Source organism: Heteronotia binoei, chromosome 21 (assembly GCF_032191835.1).
Source record: "Heteronotia binoei isolate CCM8104 ecotype False Entrance Well chromosome 21, APGP_CSIRO_Hbin_v1, whole genome shotgun sequence".
Lineage (NCBI taxonomy): Eukaryota > Metazoa > Chordata > Lepidosauria > Squamata > Gekkonidae > Heteronotia > Heteronotia binoei.
In genome coordinates, this window is record NC_083243.1 from 75,153,654 (window position 1) to 75,175,537 (window position 21,884).

A 21,884-nucleotide genomic window follows, 5' to 3' on the forward strand; every position below is an offset into this window, starting at 1 on the left:
TCACACAAGAGCTATAGAACAAAACCTCTATTTTCTGCATTGGCTGAGGCTCCTCCCTTGGGGTAAAAGGGGGGGAGAGGCAGGGTTTGCTTTGCCAGGCTCTCTCAGTTGCACAACAGAGCTGAGCCAAGCCTCTCTTCCTTCTATTGGCTGAGGCTCCTCTCCCTCCTAGTCCCCTGGGGAAGAAAGGAAAAAGCCAGAGCTTCTTTTGCCCAGCTCCCTGGATCCCATTGGAGAAATACAAAGAAAGCGCCTTTAAGACTGAAGGCTAAAGTTTTAAGCATGTTTTAAGTTTGTTTTTTTTTAAAAAAGAATCTTTAATTGTGTTTGTCTGTGTCCTTCATAGTTTATACTCTGCTACCAAATCTTAAAAAGGTACACACATGGCCTGGCCCAACAAGGTCTCATTTATGTTAGATTCGTCCCTCATAATGAAATGTGCTACAGGTTCATACACAGAGGCAGCTGAAGTAAAAGTCTCAAGTCATATTTAATAAAAATTAATCCAACAATGAATCTGGTTGTACTGTAAAAATACATCTGTTTTAGTGCACATCTGGCACTGCATAGATTTTTTTATTTGGATAAGCACATTTACTAGTTACATAAAACAGGTGCCAAACTCTTTTTTAATCTAGCTGGTATACCACAGCAGAGTGAACTAAAGAATCACAAGTTAGTATGACAAAATATAGATATAAACATTTGTATGTTAAGTACTGCATTGCTCTTCCAGTTAAGAGTAATTGTTAAGGAAAACAGCCATAGGGCAAGTATGCCTGCAAGATCCCCAGCAACATAGGTCCAGGAGGTAGCGTATGCTTTGTTGAATCTTAAAAGCACAGACTTATCTTGGCTGTAAACATTTCTGGAGCAGGAGATAAAAGTATCTGGAGTACAGCAGATGAGGCTCCTAGTAGGGTGAGTGACCCGTGTAAAATTATTTGAACATAATTTTAGAAATGAACACAGTAAAAACATTGAAAATGCATGTAATTTGAAGGGTTACAGAATAGGGCACTAGAAAATTTAAGTACAAAAAATGCTCAGTACACAGATTCACCTTTGTTGATATTTACAAGCGTTTTTCCCTCTGTGCCTAAATTTTTAGTATGCCTATCAAATAGTGGAAATACTCAAATATTTAATAACACAAACTGTTTCAAAATGATTTGTACACAGTGTATAAACACTACCCTGATGACTTTTAATGAAGAACTCTCATCTTTCTATATTCTATCTTAAAATACTGGCAATTTGCAATGCTAGTAGTTAAGGCCTCTTGCTATATATAGTTATCTCAGGAGTGCAACAAAAATAGTCTTTAATGCCTTGATTAATATAGCAGAGAATTCAAAGTTTTAATACAGAAGATGAATGTTTTTAACATATTTTTCAATATATATATACACACACACATATACAAAAACATTTTACAGGTTGTATGCAAAATAATGGTTTAAAAATATTTATGGTGACTGGTCTCTTGTGGTTCCTATTAACTGGTTCTGTAATCCCATTTTCATGATTAAGCTTTGATGTTTTATACAGTGATGTAGAAGAAACACAGTAGCATTTAATGACTTCACCAATTAACTGAACAGATCCCCAAATGCATCTAAGGCATTATATAGTTTTCATAGTGCATTTTCACCTCACTGAAGTAAAAGTTGCTCCTATTAGAAATTTTTCCACTTCAATGTGAAGCAGATGGATTTTTAGTGGTTATAGCAAACAGTACCGAAGGTCTAGTCCTCGTCGGTCAAGACAGTTCTTAAAAAGTGGTGTCATTTTCAACGTAGTACACTGTCGAGAGCTATCGGAAGGGCTTTTTTAGCCAACACAGTTACATGTGCATGCATACTCACACACACACACTATATTCTCCAAGAATGTCAGTGCAACTGTAATAAATAAGCATCCACATCCTAAAAAAGTAGAAGGGGAAAGTCAGTTACATTAATTCAAAGGAATTCATGGCACACAGCATGGATTCCAAGGGTAAGCTACTTCTGCTCCTTTGCACTTCCAAAGGCTGTTGCCTAGTGGTGTTTGCCCCCAGACATGAAGCACATTTTTAGGCTTATTCATCCACATTGATATTTCTAGAATGATTTTGTGAAGTGTACTCTACAGGGATGTCTAATTTTGCTCAAATAACATTTTCTTCTAAAAATCCACATGGATGGCAGATTGTGCCCCTGCCATAACATACATACCTAGGGGAAAACAATTATACCTAAGCATTCCCATGGAGTTAAGTGTTGCTGATCAGCTGCTGTACTCCCTCTCTTTGATTCCCCACTCCTCCACTTGCAGCTGCTGGAATGGCCTTGGGTCAGCCATAGCTCTTGTAGGAGTTGTCCTTGAAAGGGCAGCTGCTGCAAGAGCTCTCTCAGCCCCACCCACCTCACAGAATGTCTGTTGTGTGTGCGTGGGGGAAAGTAAAGGAGATTGTGACCACTCTGAGATTCAGAGTACAGGGCGGGATATAATCCAATATCATCATCTTCTCTTCAAACTTACAAGCCTCTTTAAAGTGGGCTGTTGAGTTGCTATAGAACATTAAACCACAATTTTCCTGCATGAACCCTACTGATTCTTCTAGCAACAGATGCTTTTGCAGGATGCTCCAGGAAATCTCCCTGTTTCTCCATAAGCCCTCCAATATTGCTCATGCTAGAATAGCACCAAGGCCTTGGGTCAGGGCTATCCGAGAAACATGCTTCTTTTGTTCTTTCATGTTCATTCCCACCAACTGCAAAAGCATCAGAAAGCAGATGAGACAGAAGACACACTTAGCTATGTGTGTGGACCAGGGCAGATTTCCTTTTCTTTGCCTCTCCATGTGTCAGTGCAGCATACTTGCTAAGACAGGACATGACTCAGGAAGCCCTCAGTTTGAATGCTGCTTTTGCTATTAGCTCACTAAGAGATCTTAGAAAAGCCCCTCTGGAGCATTCCCCATTCTTATGGAGATAATATAATTGACCTCTTCTCCAGGATTGTTTTAAAGTTAAAAGGAAGCAATGAGAATCACTCTCATTATTCTCTGCTCTTCTCTAGTAATCCAGAAAACAAATTCATTCTAATTTTTTCCTTTTGTCCTGAACATGTTGTTTCCAAAACGAAGCCTAAGCACACAAGGCAACAAGATTGGGGGGGGGGGGTGTAGCACTAAATCCTGGGTCAACATCATGGAAAAGATGCAGGAATGAATGTACAAAACAGACTGATGATCAGGTAAAGAACCAAGGGACAAAAAACTGAGTTAACGGAGAAGTGAACTGATGCACAAAGGCACAAGCTAGATATATTTCAGCTTGCTATCAAATTTGTATAACTTGTTAATTACTTTGGTTAATAAATATCACTGAAAATAGGTTACCTTTGCTATGTTACCCGTATATCCTGGAACCAAAGTAAGATGATTTTCTTGTTTCCACAATCCACTTAATTGTTGTTTTAAAATCTGAATATTTCTAGTAGGAAAGAAACAGATATGGAATGATTCAGACATGTACTATGATAGCTCTCTCAATGCAGATTTTCAGTACTAAATACATCTAATGGTATGTAATGAAGGCTTTAATGGTATGTCATGTACATTGAGTAAATAAGATTTTGAAAGTTCTTGCCAAAAAATGCAGTATTTTGCTCAGGAAGTTGAATGCTTTACAATACAATACAATTCTTTTTGAGTTTATGTATGTTGTGTCATCTCAGTTTAAACCAAAGACAGAGATTCCAAACTTCTAAATAAGAACTTAGTTAAAAAGGCAATTCGTCTTGTATCTGTAAGCACTCTGTGTGACTCTGAACTGGGTGGGGTGGCATATTTAGATTTCTAGGAACTAGCAAGTTTGTATTTCAGCAAAAGTTAGCAAGTCTAAGGCAAGTGGTTGGATCCAAAGGTGCCCTTCCTTCACTGCTGGCACTGCTAGTACTTCCACGTGCATAAAAGGTTTCTTAAAAACACGACTCTTGCAAACACAGAAGTGCTGGCAACAGAAGAAAGCTTCTGCAGAGGCTAGAGAAAAGCACAAGGGGAACAACGTTATAGAATTAACATTTTTGTATTGAACAGAAAAATATTTTGTGAACATGGTAACTGGGGTGTGCATTTGGATATATCACAAACAAAAAGATATCCAAAATCAGTCAAACAGCAGCAAAAAACCTGTTCGAATGGCAAGATACAACTTTGCAGCGCTCCTGGAATTTCATGGGTACTATGAAGCTCTTCTGGCTCCCCCAGGGAATGTCCCTCTTCCACCATCTTACTGAGACGCTAAAGCCTCACAAAGGGTAAGGCTGGGGTTACTTCACCCTGTCAGCTTCTTCCTGGTCATCATTACCCTTTGTCTCTGTGCCAGCACTCTGACCCCTTTTTCTTCCCCAGCCTCAGCAAACTGTCCCCCTTTTATCTTCTGTTTTTAAACAGAAGAAAAGGCAATCATGACTTACTGGGCCAGCACTCACTGGTCCACTGGTGCATCTCTAGGGATGCACTGCAGCCACTTGCTGGCTCTTCACCTCATCAGTAGGAATCAGTGGAGCCCACATGGGCCCCAAAAACTGAAGAATGGCTGTGGGGGTGCTGGTTCAGTGAACAGACTCCTGGCTCCAAACTGTAGCTGGCCGGGGCTTCGGAAGCCTTTATGAAGCTTCGCAAGAATTCTTTGGCTGCTGGGTACCAGAAAGGCTCCACTGTATCCTGCCAATGGAATAAAGATGAAGCAGTGGGCTGTGATGTGGCCTTGGGAAGGCCAAACTGGTAACATGTCCTTCCCTTTTATCTGTTTAAAAAAGACTATATCTACTTAAGGAATTATTGCAGGGGAAGGAATTTTCTTTGTAATTTCAGGATGGCTGTTTCATAGCATCCTTTTTGGGTGTGGGAATTCTGGGATCTAAAAAAATGGAATTCCCCCCCCCCCCTTATGGTAGACTGAAAAACACACCCTGTAGAATAACTGAACCAAAAGTTAAATAAAAATTTGCAGCACGCACCCCTATTTTTGACTATACTCATTCTTCAAAGCAATAACAAACTTTTAGAAACTATATATTCACACTCTCCAACTGTAATTCCAACTCCCTTAGGAGTCAATGTAACTTAAAATACAAGTATTATGTTAAATGCCATACATTGTAGTAATAAACTTAAGATGTGCAACTTACCCATCCTCTATCTTTTCTGTATGGGCAGAAAGATCTGACCACCATCTTTTAATCACAGCCTGCAGCCAATTTAAACCAACTACTACATATCTGGAACAGAAGATTTTAGTGTTATAACAAAATACCCACTTCTTTTAAGCAACTGGGCGTTTTCTGCTTACTTCATTTACTCCCTAAGTTCCTTCCAAATGGGGACTCAAAGCCGCTTACCCCATTCTCCTGTCCTCCATTTTATCCTCCCAACTCTGTGAGGCAGGCTAGGCTTGGTTACTGGCCCCAGCAGGCTTTCCATAGCAGAATGGGGATTTTAACTTGGGTGTCCCAAATCCTAGTCTGACAATCTTACACAAGCCTCAACAATTCCAAGTGCCAAGTTGCTACTGTGACCTGAAAGTTGCTCAAAGTTCTGGTGGTCCTCAGTCAGTGAACTCTGTTACAGTGTCTTTAAAAACGAGAGAGGAAAGGGGGAGTCAGCCTTTAGAGGAATGCCCTATGTAACTTCTAGCACAGAGCTAATTTGTTGGTTGGATATGAACTCCACTGCAAACACAGCCCAATCACTGCTGATTCTCCTTTGCCTTTGTTAGGAACTTTTGCTCTCTTCTGTTACAGGAGGGGAAAGTTGAAGGCAGGCAAGTTGCTTTGTTTGGTGTAGTGGACAGAGGTAAAAGACTACTGGAATCATTCAAAGCAGAGAGTACTGGAATCACTCACAGTACAAAGAACAACTATGAGCAGTTTTGTGAATACTTTTTATATTTGGGCTTGGTGTATACATAGGATTATGATCAAGATTTACTGGATCACTGAAGCGCAGGCTCCTGTTTAATATCTATCCCACCCCCAAAATACCATGCTTGAGTGGAAAGGGGAATAATACCAGGGTATCTTTCTTCTCCCCATTCCATTGCAGACTAGCAGTAGCAGCTGGCCTGCCTCACATCATCAGCACAAGGGGGAAAAAAGGCTTGAATGTGCAGAATCTTATGCTGCAAGGCATGTCTTTTGGATACCATGGTGTTTGTTTTTGTTGACACAAAACATGGCTATTCCACAGGAATCCATTAGTTTAGGCCCAGTTTTAGACAGCTGAATCAAATGGTAGGTTTTCTGTTACACAACAGTCAATGTGTATGATATTTTATAGGATTTTGTCTCATGGAGCTAACTCTCTAAAATGTGAGACAAGGAAGATGAATAGTGGGTACTGGTTATTGCAATGAGATGCAATTTCCAAGGGCACCTGTCTCATAGAGTCCCAGTGAGGAGAGGGGTGAAACAAGGATTTATCCTTGCCCCCTTATTGTTTAATTTTTGAATTAAACGCAATGGTCCAGGTTTTAGCTAACTCTGATATTCACCCTCCAAATCTGGCACACAGACCAATCCCTACATTCTCATAGGCTGATTACAAGGTCATTCTGTTGTATACTGAAGTAGGGCTCAGAAGAACCCTTCAGGCATGCTCGAAATACTGCAAGGAGGAACAATTTATTCAAAATCAAAATACTTGTTTTTGCCAAAAGGCATACCAGATATGATGGTCACAAGATCAACACAGTAGAAGTATTTAGGCATTATTTTTCAATCATCCAGTTCATGGGCTGCTCAACAATCGAAAGTACCACAATCTGCCCAAAGAATGGCCTGTACAATGCTAAGATTTTTCTTTACTAAAGGGGGATCCCACATCCCATACAGCAGGGGTGTCAAACTCATTTGCTATGAGGGCTGGAACTGACATAAATGAGATCTTGTCACAGACAAACACAATTAAAGGGTTTTAAAAAAACTTTAAATAAAACATGCTTAAAAGATTAGCACTCTTGCAATATTTTATTTAACAGTCTCTGATAGTTGAAGGAAGAAAGAGAGAGGAAGAAGGAAGCAGACTTGCTTGTGGGTCTGATAGTAGTCCTCCGGGGGGTTTCAAAGTAAGATGGTGTCTCAGCTTATGTACGGATCACATGTCTATTTATATAACAACTATCTCAAACTGAAAACCCCAGTCTAAAGTTTTGAGATCTCTTTTTGGAGTTCATCAGTGTGTACCCAATGCTTTGTTAAGATTAGAAGTAGGCCTGGTAACACTAGAATCACGAATATACAACAAGATATATGTTTCTGGTTAAACCTAGATCTCTCTTCCCCCAGATTAATTTCCTTAATATTTTAAATAGTTTTTGTTCAGGGTGGGTAAGAGCAATTGAGGACAAACTGCAACTTTTCAGGCTTTCCTGTGCAGCTGTGTTGCACCTTGGCTATTAATAAGCTAAAGCTATAATTAAATAAAGGTTATAGGACATCACCCTACAAATGGACAGATCATGAGCCTACTCTATACCAGCTGTGGTACAGCAGGCACTACAACCAAAACTTAGAAACAAAATTTTTCTTCCATTGAACTATCTCTTTATGCTGGAAGTCTCCACATATTGTGGAGCTTTCACTCTGGCTCAACTTAATGTTCTTCCATCTATCCTTTTAGATGGGAGATACGCATGAACCCCATATCCAAAATGCATCTGCCCATGCCAGTTGGTATAGCAGAAAACTAAGCACATCCTTTTTTACTGTTGGCTTTACTAGAACAGTTGGATATGTATATTAATCCAACTATGTCAAATCATCCTGGTAGATCACCCATTTTATATTTCTCTTCTGCTCATCAGTGGATGCAATGAAATTACTTTTAACATAGCCAGATTTTGTGCCTTGACATGTTCAAACAGAATAAAATGTTATCGTTTTAAAAAAAATTATTGAACCAATACATTTTAGAAAAAGAAGGAATTGGATTTATACCCTGCCCCTCACTCAGCTTACAATCTCCTTTCCCTTCCCCATAACAGACACCCTAATTTTACATGGTATATTCAAGATATGTATCCAAAGGGTATGTTTCCTGAAGAGCTGATTTCTGAACTTGGATTATAATAAATTGACTGACAAGGAAAATGATAAAGAGAGGGGAGAGATGAACGTATGGAAAAACTGGGGAAGAATGTGCATTCATTCCAGTGCCATGTACATGGGCTTAGTTCTTATAGGGGAGGGAAACTAAGGGGATATGTGAAAGTTTTGAAGTTTTTCCTGGGCTTTGTCTCTTCAGAAAAAACATCCTTACATATGCAAAACATTTTGCACCCCATCAAAAAAACTAGGAATAAACTACTCTGCACTAGTGGCATGCATTTGGCTGTATCCAAGCTGAAAAAAATACCAAACAAACAATTAAATAAATAACTGGTATTTGGAGGAATCTTAAAAGCTGCATACAGATTAGAGAATCTGACTGGCTACCAGTCCAGCTGATCTTGAATAAAGTGTTCTTTGTTTTGCCTATGGCGGACAAGCTTAAAGGGCCAACAAAGTTAAATTTTTTTTTGGGGGGGGGGTTAGAGCTCTTTCCTGCTTTTTGCTCTGGTTTCCAGGGCAACAGGAGAGAGGGGGAAGAGGTATTTCTGCGGCCCGATAGCAAAAACACCTTAGGAAGGCCAAGTAGAAATATTTGCCTACGTCCTTCGTGTTGTGCAACGCCAGGTCCATAAACATAAGACCTCAGTCCTGCAGGACTTCCTACTTAGGCAGAATATGGACCTGGCTTGTGTGACGGAGACCTGGGTGTGAGATGGGGAGACAGTAGCTCTCTCCCAAGTAGCTCTTCCTGGGTTCTCTGTCCTTCACCAAGCACAGACTAGTTGCCTGAGAGACTCTGCTGTGGGCTGTGGATTAGATCCTGCCTGACTGGAGAAGAATGAAGACAGAGACTGGTTTAACTTGAACATTTTTTAAAAAGTTTTATTTTACTGTTAGTTGTTCTTTGAGGTTGGTAGGTAGCAGTTTGTGTGTGTGGTGGTGGGGGTGAGTCCAAGGGCCTCAGGCCTTTTTTTTTTGTTTCCTTTGGTTGTATTCTTAGGTTTTAGTTCCTTCTGGTTTTGTGGCTTGCAGTTTGGAGGGTTTTGTTATTTGCTGTTTGGGACTGATGGTATTGTTGGGGGTGGGCAAGGGTTTCTTCCTTCTGCTCTGGTTCTTTGGAGTTAGTTTAAAACTTAATTAACTTATTCATTTTTAAAAAATCATTCAAAGCACATTTGGAGTACTGGAAAAAATAAATCATGTGCTTTTTGGCTATCAAAGTACAGCCTTGTGATACAAATACTGCAAGAGGAAGGAAACCTGTACAACATAATTGCAAACTGAATGTTTCTATACAAGAAAAGGAGGACGTTGACATAGAGGAGGCTGTTACAAACTACAACTACACTTGATATCATGCCATGGAATTCTCCACACAAACACAAGTTTGTGTCACTTCATAGTTGCTGCTCCTAATACATCACATTGGCAACAGGACTTCCACGATACATGTTTATCTGCAGTTTTCCTGCCCCTAGACTCCAGGAGTGGTTATCCACTCTACCTGGCCACTAGAGCTTTTTATTTTTTTTTTAAAAGCCTTCTATTGAATATCACATTGTTACATCCATCTACATATCAAGTTCTTTGATTCCCAGCTTTCGTTTTAAAAATGCAAGCAATTTTCTAACTGCTTTAATTGCAGAGATATGCCTTTTCCCTTACATATCTGCAACTAAATGGGCTAAAGACATTTTTTTAAAAAATTAAAGTTAGGAATCTAGAGAACCTAATATATAGGTTGCTATAACATTATGATGCTATAACAATGTTCGGTTTCCTGTTAAAAACACCCCCTCAAAAAAAAAAAAAAAGCGCTCCCTGCTGGCTGGTGAAAAATTGCTGCCACTGGAACAGGGCACAGAAAATCCAAATGTTCCCACCCACAGAGTAGCCATCCAGGCTTTTGTTTTTCTAAGTGAATTTTTAAAAAATGGAACCTGCATTAAGCACCATTTGGCCTAGCCAGAGCTTTTTTAGTAGAAAAAGCCCAGCATGAACTCATTTGCATATTAGGCCATACCCCTTGACACCAAGCCAGTCAGAACTGTGTTCCTGTTTGTTCCTGCTCAAAAAAAGCCCTGAGCCTAGCTAAATTATATCTTGTGTACAGACAATCATAGAGCATATTATAAGCAGTAAGTGGGTAGCTGAAAAGATGCGTCTGTATTACAAGTTCTTTAAATACAAGAAAGTCAGACTAGATTTTCCCTGGGCCAATCTAGACATGCAATTCTATGAACATCTGGAGGATTAATAAATTGCAGAAGAGAGCTAATGTTACCATCCAAATGTTCATAAGAAAGGTTAATGCTTTTCAACTTACTCTTCAAATTTACTTTTCAGCAGTAATTTTACTAGTGGCAGAAGATCTACACAGCAGCCAACAGAAATATATGGTTTTTCTTCCTGTAAACTAAAACAAGACAAGCATTAGTATGAAAAAAGTTGCAATTTCTAAACCGTGAACACCCTTCCAACTCCCCCTTAGATTTTTACATACCTGCTTGTAAGGGCAGGAAGACAATCTACCACTACACCGAGATCTTGTATCCTGGAAATGTCAGTTTTTAAAAAGATAGTTAGATGCTGCTCAGTACCATCTATACTTTAAGCGGTGGAACAAATATTTCTCAAGTTAAGCAAAGTATAGCAATATGTTAAAAATATACACACAACCTACTGTTAAGGTATGATCTAGGCCAATGTAGGCATATCACCCACTGAGAAGGCCATTACAGGAAACAGCTATTCTGTGCAATGCTATCAGATTTCTACCTAGACTTCACTCTGCCACTCAAAAAGGATTTAAAAATAAAAACAACTCTAAGGAGTTCATCAAGTGCTTCTCATCTAGATGGTACCACTACAATTAACTGGATCATACCCTCAATCTTTTCCATATTTACCTTACTAAATAGGCTACAAGCTCACTTATACTTCTTCTTCTCCAAAAGGTAAGAGCTACGTTCAATCGGAGATTTCTACTGAAGAGGACTTGTGCCATAGTGTCATGATCTTCAGAAACCTAAGTACATGGAAAAGGTTTAATAGTTATGAACTATTTCATGATTAATTCTCCTGCATTCCCCCCCCCCCAATCCTGTTCAGTCTCATTACTACCAATAAATAAAACCAAGTACACCTTCTTCTGGGTCATAAGCTAAAAAAAAAAATAGTAATTTTCCAATTATGTAATAATTGTTAATAGTAATAATTAGTAAGTAATTCTATAGTATGTGTCCTAATGCTAAAAGTGGCACTCAGTCCCAAGGTAACCCTACAATCAACACATCAAGAAGTGATGGCCCAACCCTGCTCATCTCACTTGATCCTTTCTACAAAGGCAGCAAACATACCACTGCATTTGAACATGAGAGCAATGGTTAGCCTAAACAGAGAATAGCGACAGCCTGCTAATGTTCCTGTCCTGTTACAGAAACCTGAGAGAAAGCTGCCCATTTTGTGTCTAAACTCTCTAGTAATTTTTATTCACTTCAGGAATTTAACTGAATTTGTTTTACAATTTTATTTTACAAAATGTATACTCTGCCCTTCTGCCCTCACAAAGAGCACCAAGGCAGCTAAACAAAATAAAACACTTTTTAAAGCCATTAAAATCAACTCCCATTAAAACAATTAAAAACAACAAAAATACATACAAAGGCATAACAATAATTGAAACTTTGGTCAGGAAGAAGGAATCGCTGAGGAAATGCCAAACATTTTTTTTTAAAACTTTACTTGCTCATGGAAGATGGCAACAGAAGGGAATAGATGAATCTCCCTTGGGAGAGAGTTCCAGAGTTTCGGTGCCACAACTGAAAAGGCCCTCTCCTGGGTTGCCACCCACCTAATTTCATAAAGTGGGGACACCTGAAGCCAGGCCTCAGGAGATTACCATAGTGGTTGGGCAGGTTCATAAAGGAGTAAGTGGCAGTCCTTCAGTTATGTTGGCCCCAAACCATATAAAGCAGGGGGGTCAAACTCATTTGTTATGAGGGCCGGGTCTGACATAAATGAGACCTTGTCGGGCTGGGCCATGGGTGTCCTACAATGTAATCCCAGGTAGCGGAGATATAAAGTTTATAAAAGACAAATGCAAATACATATATTATAGAATCACAGAATGATAGAGTTGGAAGGAACCTCCAGGGTTGTCTACTCCAACGCCCTGAACAATGTAGGAAATTCACCCCCACACCCATGACTTTTGCTTTTTTATTTTTAACACAAACTTGTATAAAACAATTAACACTCTTGCAGTATTTTGTCGCTGATGACCTCAGGCTGACAAGATTGGGGAATCTACATAACTAAACTGGAGCGTTTGTCTACAAAACTAGAGTCTTCCTCAGAAAAATAACTACAACTCCTATGAGGCAGTGCATTAATAGAGAGACAGCAATGTATAGCAGTCAGCCTATTATTTGGGAGGCTTAGGTTCAAAACACCCAGTGTATAAAAGGAAATGTGCTGGGTGAACTTGGTCTGGACAGACACTCTCAACCTAATCCATCTCTATGGCTTGCTTCACACACACAGAGAGAAGCTCAGTAGTGAGGCTAGGGGAAGGGGGAGGCAGACCCAGTTGCACTCAGAACTGCAGCATACCAAGCCCAAGAAAGACACAGAGAGAAACAAGACACAGGAAAGCCCATACCTTGAAAGAAACATTTTTAGGTGCCAGTGGACTCAAAACTTAGGTGCCAGTGGAGTGGATTCAAAACACACACAGAGATGCCTGGGAAGGGAAGAGGCGGGGGGGGGGGGGAGTAGGAAGGACAGCTCATATTTGCAAGTAAATGTCTGGCTCATATTTGCAAGTAAATGTCTTCTGCAGTGCAGGTGGACTGAAAACTTAGCTTCTCTCACACACACACATACAGACGCTGGGGAGGGAAAGAGGTGGGGGGGGAGAGGGAAGGAGGGCCGGCCCATATCTGCAACTAAACATCTTCTTTAGTGCCTGCCGGTGGACTCAAACCTTAGTTTCTCTCTCTCTCTCTCTCTCTCTCTCTCTCACACACACACACACACACTGGGGAGGGAAATAGGAAGGCGGGGGGGGGAAGAGGGGAGGAGGAAAAAGAGCTGGTTCATATCTGCAAGTAAACATCTGCTTTGGACTCGAAACTTAGCTTCTCTCTCTCAAACACACACAGACACGCTGGGGAGGGAAAGGGGGGAGAGAGGGGAGGAGGAAGGAGAGTCAATTCATATCTGCAAGTAAATGGCTACTTTAGTGCCAATGGACTCAAGACTTAGCTTCACACAAACAGAGACGTGTGGGGTACAGGGAAGAGGCAGGCGGGGACAGGAAACAAAGCGAAAAGTTGTTCTCACCGCTGCCAGAGAGCAATGCAAAACTGTGGCTTTTGTTTTCTGGGCCCCTCCCGTTCTCACTGCCCAGCAGAGCAGTATTGCAGTTTGTGCCCTGTCCCCTCCCTGGAGGGGAGGGGGGAGTGTGGGGGGGCATGTTCTCTTTGCGGGCTGGATTGAGGGCCTTGGCGGGCCAGTTTTGGCCCACGGGCTGGAGTTTGATACCCCTGATATAAAGTATTGGCCATTTATGAAAAGGTTTCATCCACTAAATCAAGAATGGCCAACATCTGTATGCTAGGGAATACATCAATCTTCACTGTGCCTTTATAGGGAGGGCTGGAACAATTCATCCTCTCATTGACTAGCAGACTCAGTAACAGCTGGTGTCACTACACTGGATGCTTTATAGAAACAAACATGCACAAGATAACAATACAAAAGAACTTATATGAAATATAGAGTCTTATTGGTTTTCCTGTGCATAATGCACACCTTGATTAAATATAAAATGAAATGGCCTTTATCCAGAGGAGAAAGGAATTAGCTTGCACTAGACTATTCTACCTCTTATATCATTAATTGATGGCATGCTAGCCTGAAATATACTATTCTATTTCGTAGCAACAGGATTTTGTTATTTTTAAAAAACAAGCATTGCATAATAAAGTTTAACATACCTCTGAAAAAAATCCGCTATATTTTGATGAAGGACTTTCTGCTTGAGAGCAGCCAGAATCACTGGAGTTCAGTAAGAATGTACGACCATCAGCAGGCAGTTTTCCTGGCAAATTACCTGCACATGCCAGTTCATTTTCCTTATTGGCCATGTCACGGCCCCTGACTTTAGGGAGCTGTTTCTTTCTGAAACAAGGCTTTGGAGAATAATAGAGAACTTTTCTTTTGCAGTATACTACTCTGAAGAGAGGATGGGGGCTGGTCACAGTTTGTCCAACTGTTGTTCTGCAACAACAAGACAGTTAAGTTACTAGCAGGAAAAATATCTTATATATATATACATATGCAACATTTTATGGTTTCTGCATTTCCCCCTAAGGTTCCTTGAAATAAAATTTTTAAAATTAAAAATCAATATTATTTTTATTTTGTTTAATGTTTTTAAGTTTTATTGCTGTCTACTAGTTTTGAAGAGTCTTTGAGGAAGGTAGACTATAAATGCTGCAAATAATGAAGTAAATGTTTACTTTCCAAAACAGTATATTCTCATGCTTCTAGGATGTTTTTATAAGTTAATTTACAATCAATTATATTTAAAACATCTATAAATTATATTGGTAGGACAGACAGAATTTTGGCTTTTGATGTCTGAGCTACTCATGCATCTCCAATTGCTTCCAGAACACGTATATAAGAAGGCGAAGGCAGAAACTGATTACTAATGACAGTGGTGACTTCAGTAGCCCAATCACTAACTTCATATAAACAGTCCTGCATACCTTGTGTTCTACTAAACTGAACACACTGGCAATTCACAGGATGTAGAACCTCTTTTTCTGGCCCTGGGTAGGCACCAGAAACAGTGTGGGAACTGACAATAAACCACCATATAGGGCTAATGGGTTGTGCTGAGTCATAAAATGTGCAAGTCTGCTTTGAAGCACTGAGCAACTGCTATCTTTGCTCAATGTGATTCTGCATCAAAGACTGAGAATGTGTAACTGGCCCAATGTCAGATCAAGATCCCATTAAACTTAGTTGTAAGAAATTGATCTAAATCCCCCTCCCCAAACTATCAGCCAGGAAGAGCACTTGCCTCCACCCCTTTCTATATTTGAACCTTGGAGGTATACAGTAAAATTCTTTTTTTCCAGAATTAACAAAAGCAGTTCTTACCTGCTTGTGCAAGAAGCCAAATGTTTTGCAGGTTTCTTACCCTAGAAATAAAAGCATGTGTCAAAGAGACTGAAAAAGCTGCTACAGGTTTCTAAGTTTACAGTACATAGTGCCTTTAGTGTAACCTTGTCACAAGTGCTGTACAATTGGTACTGAAGAATAGTGCTTTTTTGTAGTTTTGAAGGACCAAAACCTCCAATAGCTGCCCTGACATTTTGTTGAAGGCCAGGATATTGTGACATCCCTGGCAAGAGCTGGGATTGTGACATCAGCAGTATGAGAAAAACTTTGTCATTGTACCACATCTTGTAGTCCATTTTCTTGACTATAAAAAGGACACATTACAGTGTTCTCACAGAACAAACATTGCTGTTTCTCAGATGACTCTATGCTGGTTGCTCAGAAAAAGGTAACATATTTTCTTTCTCTTGATATTTGTCATATTTAAGACACTGCAGTAGGTTTCATTATGTTTTTTGCTTTTTTACATAGTAATGTTATTCTAGCAAAAAATCTGAGAATTTAAACATTACTTTCATATCCCAGCTCATCATCTGGGTTCCTGCATGGCAAGTAAATGCATCCATGAACTGACTCTACTACTTTATTATTTATCATAAAATAATGAAAGATGGCTATGCAGGGATGGATTCTTAAGTCAGGGAGGAGAAAGGAAATATTGTTCTTCCATAAAAATTTCAACTATATCTTACCATAAAGTTTAATTATTAGATGACTGATGTCAATGCAACATTAGTTAAAATAAGAAGGCAGATCTGCAAAGGACTTATGGGAGTGGGATGACATCTCATTTCTCCTCCCCCACAATTTCTTCTTTCCCTTCCCTGAAAGCTCCTATAGCTTTGCCATCTTTCATTATTTTATGATGAATAATAAAATAGGAGATTCTGCTCTCCCTCCCTCCCTCAGCAGCCTCTGCCTCAGAAATTTATGGCCCATCTGTGCAATGCCAGCAGCTCAGTTGCATGGTGAGGAACCAACAATGATTTCTCTCCCTCATTTTCTCAGAACAACTTATCATTCCCCCATCCTCTGTTATATTTACTTAATTTATACTCCACTTTCCTCCAAAACAGTTTACATCATTCTCTTCTCCTGTTTATCCTCACAACCAGGCTCATAGCCAGAAAATTCTAGTTAGGGGGGCCCACCAAAAACATTTTTGGGTGGAGGGGCCCCCCTTGTGGCCCCCACTCTCTTTGCCACCACTTTTCTGGCGGCCCTGATCTCCCCGCTGTTCTGGCGGCCCCCCACCCCCTTCCTCACAGCACCTTCCCCTCCCTCCCACCAACCCAGCGAAACAGTAAAGCGCAGGCTCATGGGGTTTTTCAAGGCACCCCCACCCCTACTGATCACCTGAAAAGCCACGCCAAGGCTGGTGCTTTCCGGTGCACTCGGCACGTTCAGCGCTGGCGTGGTCAGTGCTGAGCTTGCTGAGCGCACCGGAAAGCCAGCTTAGGAAGTGCTGGCCTCGGCGCAGCTTTTCCTGGTGATCGGCAGGGGCAAGGCACCTTGAAAGAGCCCCAGGAGCCTGCTCTTTACTGTTTCACTGAGTTGGTGAGTGAGTGGGTGTGGGAGGCGCCATGCGGATGGGTGCAGGGCACTAGAGCAGTGGGGAGATCGGGGCTGCCAGAAAAGTGACAGCGGAGAGAGTGGAGGCTGGGGAAAGGAGGTGCCAAAAAGGTCCGGGGGGTTGGGTGGGTGGGGGGCTGTGCCCCCCCTCCCGTGACTACAGGCCTGCTCACATCCCTGTGAGGCAAGTTAGACTGAGAATGTGTAACTGGCCCAATGTCAGCCAGTCAGCTTTCATGACAGAGAGGTGATTCAGATCTGGGTCTCCCAGATCTTAGACTGAAACTCTAACCAATATACTTCACTGGCTTTTGTGGGGTGGCTACTGCAAGTAACTGGGCCTGGGTGAGTAATGCAAGTCCATCGGCAGCTAGTTGTCCAGTGGTTGCTGCCGGGCCAGGCCCCAATGAATCCTCTAGGTCTGGTACTTTTTAACTTATAAAGGGGATGGAACAGTTCCCTATGAAGAAAGTTTAAAGAAGTTAGGGTTTAGCTTGGAGAAATGGCAATTGAAGGGGTGATAGAAGTTTGATAATGATAGACATGATAGAAGTTTACAAAATTATGCTTGTGATAGAGAAGGTGGAGAAAGAACTTTTCTCCCTTTCTCGCAATACAAAACTCATGGGAATTCAATGAAATTAATGAGTGGTAGGCTTAGAACAGATAAAAGGAAGTACTTCTTCAACCAAAGAGTCACTAACATGTGGAATTCACTGCAACAGGAAGTGGCAGAGGCTACAAGCATAGACTGCTTCAACAAGGGATTGGATAATCCCTTGGAACAGAGGTCCACCAATGGCTATGGTACACTATGTCCGGGACAGTCACATTCTGTATTCTTGGCACCTGGGTGGCAGCAGTAGGAGTTCTGACCCTGCTGGTGGACTTCCTGCGGCATATGGTTTTTGATCACTGTGTGACGACCACCCCCCCCCTCTCCCCCGGCTCTTCTGTAGAAAGATGTCTCAGCTGTACATGGCTCCAGTCTCTGGATTTAAGTATCTAGAGTTGGCCATGTTGAATTAGATATACTCTTATTTCTCTCATGTGTTGGAATAGGCAAATAGTATTATGATGAAACCGTTGATGGTACCATAGAATCACACCAATGCGCACAGTAAATGGTTTTAAAAAATGGTTTCAGATTTCTATTCTTTTCAATGTTAGGATAGAACAAAAAAATTTCAATGTTTAGATCTAGGGATAGCCACAAATTGTGAAAACTTGGTTCAGTACAGGTCCCAAACGAAAATCCAGCTGCTCTGCTGAACCAAACTACCTTGAAAGTTTGGGATGTGAGGGATGGACCCCCAGGGTCCTAGAGACTCCAAAACTGCAGGGCATCTCCAGCTGACCTTTCTCTATCTGCCTATCAAGATTGGTAAAGATTGGACTTAGGGGATGCAAGTTATGAACCTCAAAACAAGGTGCCCCCCAGGAAAGTGCTTTGTAGCGACAGGTTCTGGAATGTACAGAACAGACCCCTGTGAGAGCCAGTGGCAAGACCTCCCTGGAATGCCCTGTAAACCTGACAAAGAAGGCACCCCCAGGAAAGTGCTTTCTGGGAAAATGTTGCCAAGTGTAAGTTATGGCCCATAGAATGGACAAGATGGACCCTATGTGACCTAGCAGAGGAGAGGCATCAAACTTGCAATGGACCTCTCTGGGATGGACACATCGCTCCCCCTGGGAAGCATAGAGGATAAAAATGTTGCTGGCACTGTTGCAGATGAATGGGTTCCTGGTTAGGCCCATCCTCTCTCCAGCAACCAGATGAACACAAGTCCAACCCCCTCTGCCCTGGGAGCCACCCACACAGTAGGACAGGGCCAACCTTCCTGCCCTGGCTGGGCCCCTGAGTCATCTACAGGGCACGTAGCTGATTCCCTGGGCCTACTCTTCTCCCACAGTTGAGGCAACTACAGTGAACTGCCCAGGCCTAGGATTCACCTGCAAAGTTGGAGGCTTACTCCCTGGGCCCACCAGCCCTCCATGGATAGGCAAGATTACTGCAGGACAAGGATAGCCCTCCCACCCTGCCTGCGAGCCACCCACACAGTTGCCCACACTCCCTCTGTGGACAAGGCTTGCACAGATGTTTAGTTCCCACTTCCTGCTTTGTCTTTTTTTTTTTTACAGACATTTGTAGTTCGCCATCTTTCAGATAACATATCAGAACTGTAAGGGGGTCTCCAGCTGTAACCCACTGCCAACAGGAAGACTGGTCATGCATGCACCACTATCCTCCCACAGCAACCTTGGATTTTGGAGCCCATGCCCCACAAACACCTTGCCAGCGAGATGACCTTAGCCAAGCGTCCCAGATTGGAGGGTGCCATGGCTCATGCCACTATAATGGGTTGCCTACATGCACTGCATGTTCTTGACAATGGCCCAGTAGTCTGAGACTGATAAGTGCCTGCACATGAAAGGTGCAGGTTGCTAGTGGCCAGGAGTCATTGCACAAAGAGAGATGGTTGAGAGTTGGGGCCCAAAGGAAGTAAAGAGAAAAGGAAATGAAAAAACCACCCAAACTTCAGGACAAGTCCTTGGTGAAGATCTTGGTCATGTGGTTATGGCAATTACCTTGATGGGGGGGCAGTAACTACAGTCAGACCCTGTGCCTTAGTGTACTCCTATAATAACAAATGACCAAAGCCCAGGGACAGAGAGAGAGGGGAGGGATGGATAGTGGGCCCTATAACCAGCTGCCCTCTGAGCAGTGTGGGTGAAAGGCAATGAATGTGAGAGGACTGTGTGGCCTGGACAGGAAAAGCAGCCATGAGAATGAAGACAAGTTGTCCTGGGAACTAGGACTTGGACAGTTTGCCAACCCTCCTTGCTGAGAGTGCAATTGGAAGGGGATGGCCAGTGTTGGAGAACAGCCCCACTCCCTTCCCAAGAACAAGTCTTCGCCGATCACACCTCATCTCTTGGTGAAATCTGAAACTTACTTGAATCAGGAACCCTTCTGCACCCACCACACCAGTGTGACTGCCATTGTCACGTCCCACAATCACATTTACAGTGGTATCAGTTGGGAAGGATGGATGTATGGGCCATGTGGCCTGGAGGGGTTGTCTGTAGCTTCTGTTCAGTTACTTTGACACCATGGAGATGGAGCCATGTAATGTGATGAGGCCCTGTCAGGCTCCTGTTTAGAGGAGGAGGCATCAAATGAAGGCGCTACTGAAGCCCCTCTGCGATGTGCCAAGGTCTAAACCAAGTCCATCATAGATAATCGCCCCATGACATCTCTCAGTGACTGATGGCTCAAGTCAGATCAGTTGCTGATAAGGGTGGGCTTGGGCAGCTGTGAATTGCAACTGCCTAGAGGGTTGAGTTACAAGATGGCTCAAAGCACAGCACTCCCAGTACAACAATGAACACCCAAACCAACTGCCACTGGACCGCAGCCACCTTTTAGATTGCAAGAATGGAGGGAGATACTCCAGATCAAACCTGCTGTCAATAATCAGAGTGGCACTGGAATGGAGCCCATGACCAGACTGAATATGTGTTCCTTGGATTGACTTACAGTGAACTCCCTGGGGCAGGACCCGCATGAACCATCCCTTGCAAACACCATGCCAACAGGATGAGTAAGATGGGATGGCTCTTGAACTAAGGACCCCCCGTCCCCTGCACACTGCCTTCCAGCATTCACCCTGCTTCAAAGGACTTGTAGAGTTACTAGGGTGACTTCCCTTTTCTCCCGCCTCATCACGTGAAACCCCACCCCCATCTTACTGCAACCCAAAGTGGAGGGGTGGGTTGAAAATAATGGGGGGGGGGGGAAAGGAAGCAGACAGCAGGAAAATCCTGCTAAACAAATATACTATGTGAAAGAGGAATTTAATCCCAATTTTCCCACCCTTTACAGCAAACAAGCAAAAATCAAATCACAACATAGAGGAACCCAGGGCAAAGCAAAGCTCTTTTGTGAGTACACCCTCTCCATCCAAAACCACAGTGCCAACAAAGGGAACACATGCTCATCCTACATTTATGTAGATTTGAGTCCCATTGCAATGAATGGGAACTCGGGAATTGACAGACAGAGATACCTGCCCAGAATTATTTATGTTTCGAAGGCTAGAAAATACCACCTCCACTGTTGTCCACATTTTCACACCTGAGTTTCTGGGTGGGTTTCATTTTCAAAACAGCCTCAGGTCATACCCAAAAGCTTGGAGGTATCTTCAGAGACCACATGCTTGCCAAACATCACCTCCTAAGCCCTGACTTGGCCAGATGTGGCACAAATTTTGGCTCGTCACACAATTTGCGTTCATCCCTATTTACAACTTTGGGACTAGCAACAATCCCAAATATCCTGTCAACTAGCTATAATATCCTGAATTGTTATTTTCTGCACATTTGCCAGCACTTACAGCCAGCCCACATGTATTCTTCAAAAATGTCATCACTGTATCGAATACTAAAGTGGTTGGGCCATGTGCCAATGACCAAAGTAGCAGATCTAGAATACCCACATACAAAAGCAGGGGACTTCTCATTGATCAGATGCAATAAACTCTGGAAATGAAGCTGAAATGTGATCAGTATAATTGCCTGCATAACTAAGTTAGAGGCAGGACACACTGGGGAATTAGAAGAAGAAGAAGAATTGCAGATTTATACCCCGCCCTTCTCTCTGAATCAGAGACTCAGAGCGGCTTACAATCTCCTTTATCTTCTCCCCCCACAACAATCACCCTGTGAGGTGGGTGGGGCTGAGAGGGCTCTCACAGCAGCTGCCCTTTCAAGGACAACCTCTCCCAGAGCTATGGCTGACCCAAGGCCATTCCAGCAGCTGCAAGTGGAGGAGTGGGGAATCAAACCTGGTTCTCCCAGATAAGAGTCCACTCACTTAACCACTACACCAAACTGGCTGTCCACTCACTTAACCACTACACCAAATGTGTGTACAATACATTTGTCCTATATACTGAGGTCCAAAGGTCTCAAAATTATGGGCAGTAGTTCCCCAGAAACTCTCCTGGTAC

At 42.2% G+C, this 21,884-nt stretch overlaps 1 protein-coding gene across 1 annotated transcript in view; it reads right to left on the minus strand.

The window, feature by feature from the left end:
* Positions 1-471: 471 nt before the first annotated feature.
* The window catches only part of KATNBL1 (katanin regulatory subunit B1 like 1), a 42,508-nt gene continuing 21,095 nt past the window's right edge, over positions 472-21,884 (minus strand). Inside the window, exons 3-10 of the mRNA XM_060261062.1 lie at positions 15,280-15,320; positions 14,106-14,388; positions 11,013-11,131; positions 10,607-10,657; positions 10,430-10,519; positions 5,185-5,274; positions 3,389-3,482; positions 472-1,928 (exon numbers count right to left, since the gene is read on the minus strand). Of these exons, the coding sequence (XP_060117045.1) occupies positions 1,896-1,928; positions 3,389-3,482; positions 5,185-5,274; positions 10,430-10,519; positions 10,607-10,657; positions 11,013-11,131; positions 14,106-14,388; positions 15,280-15,320 (801 nt within the window). The 3' untranslated portion in view covers positions 472-1,895. The remainder of the gene's footprint in view (positions 1,929-3,388; positions 3,483-5,184; positions 5,275-10,429; positions 10,520-10,606; positions 10,658-11,012; positions 11,132-14,105; positions 14,389-15,279; positions 15,321-21,884) is intronic.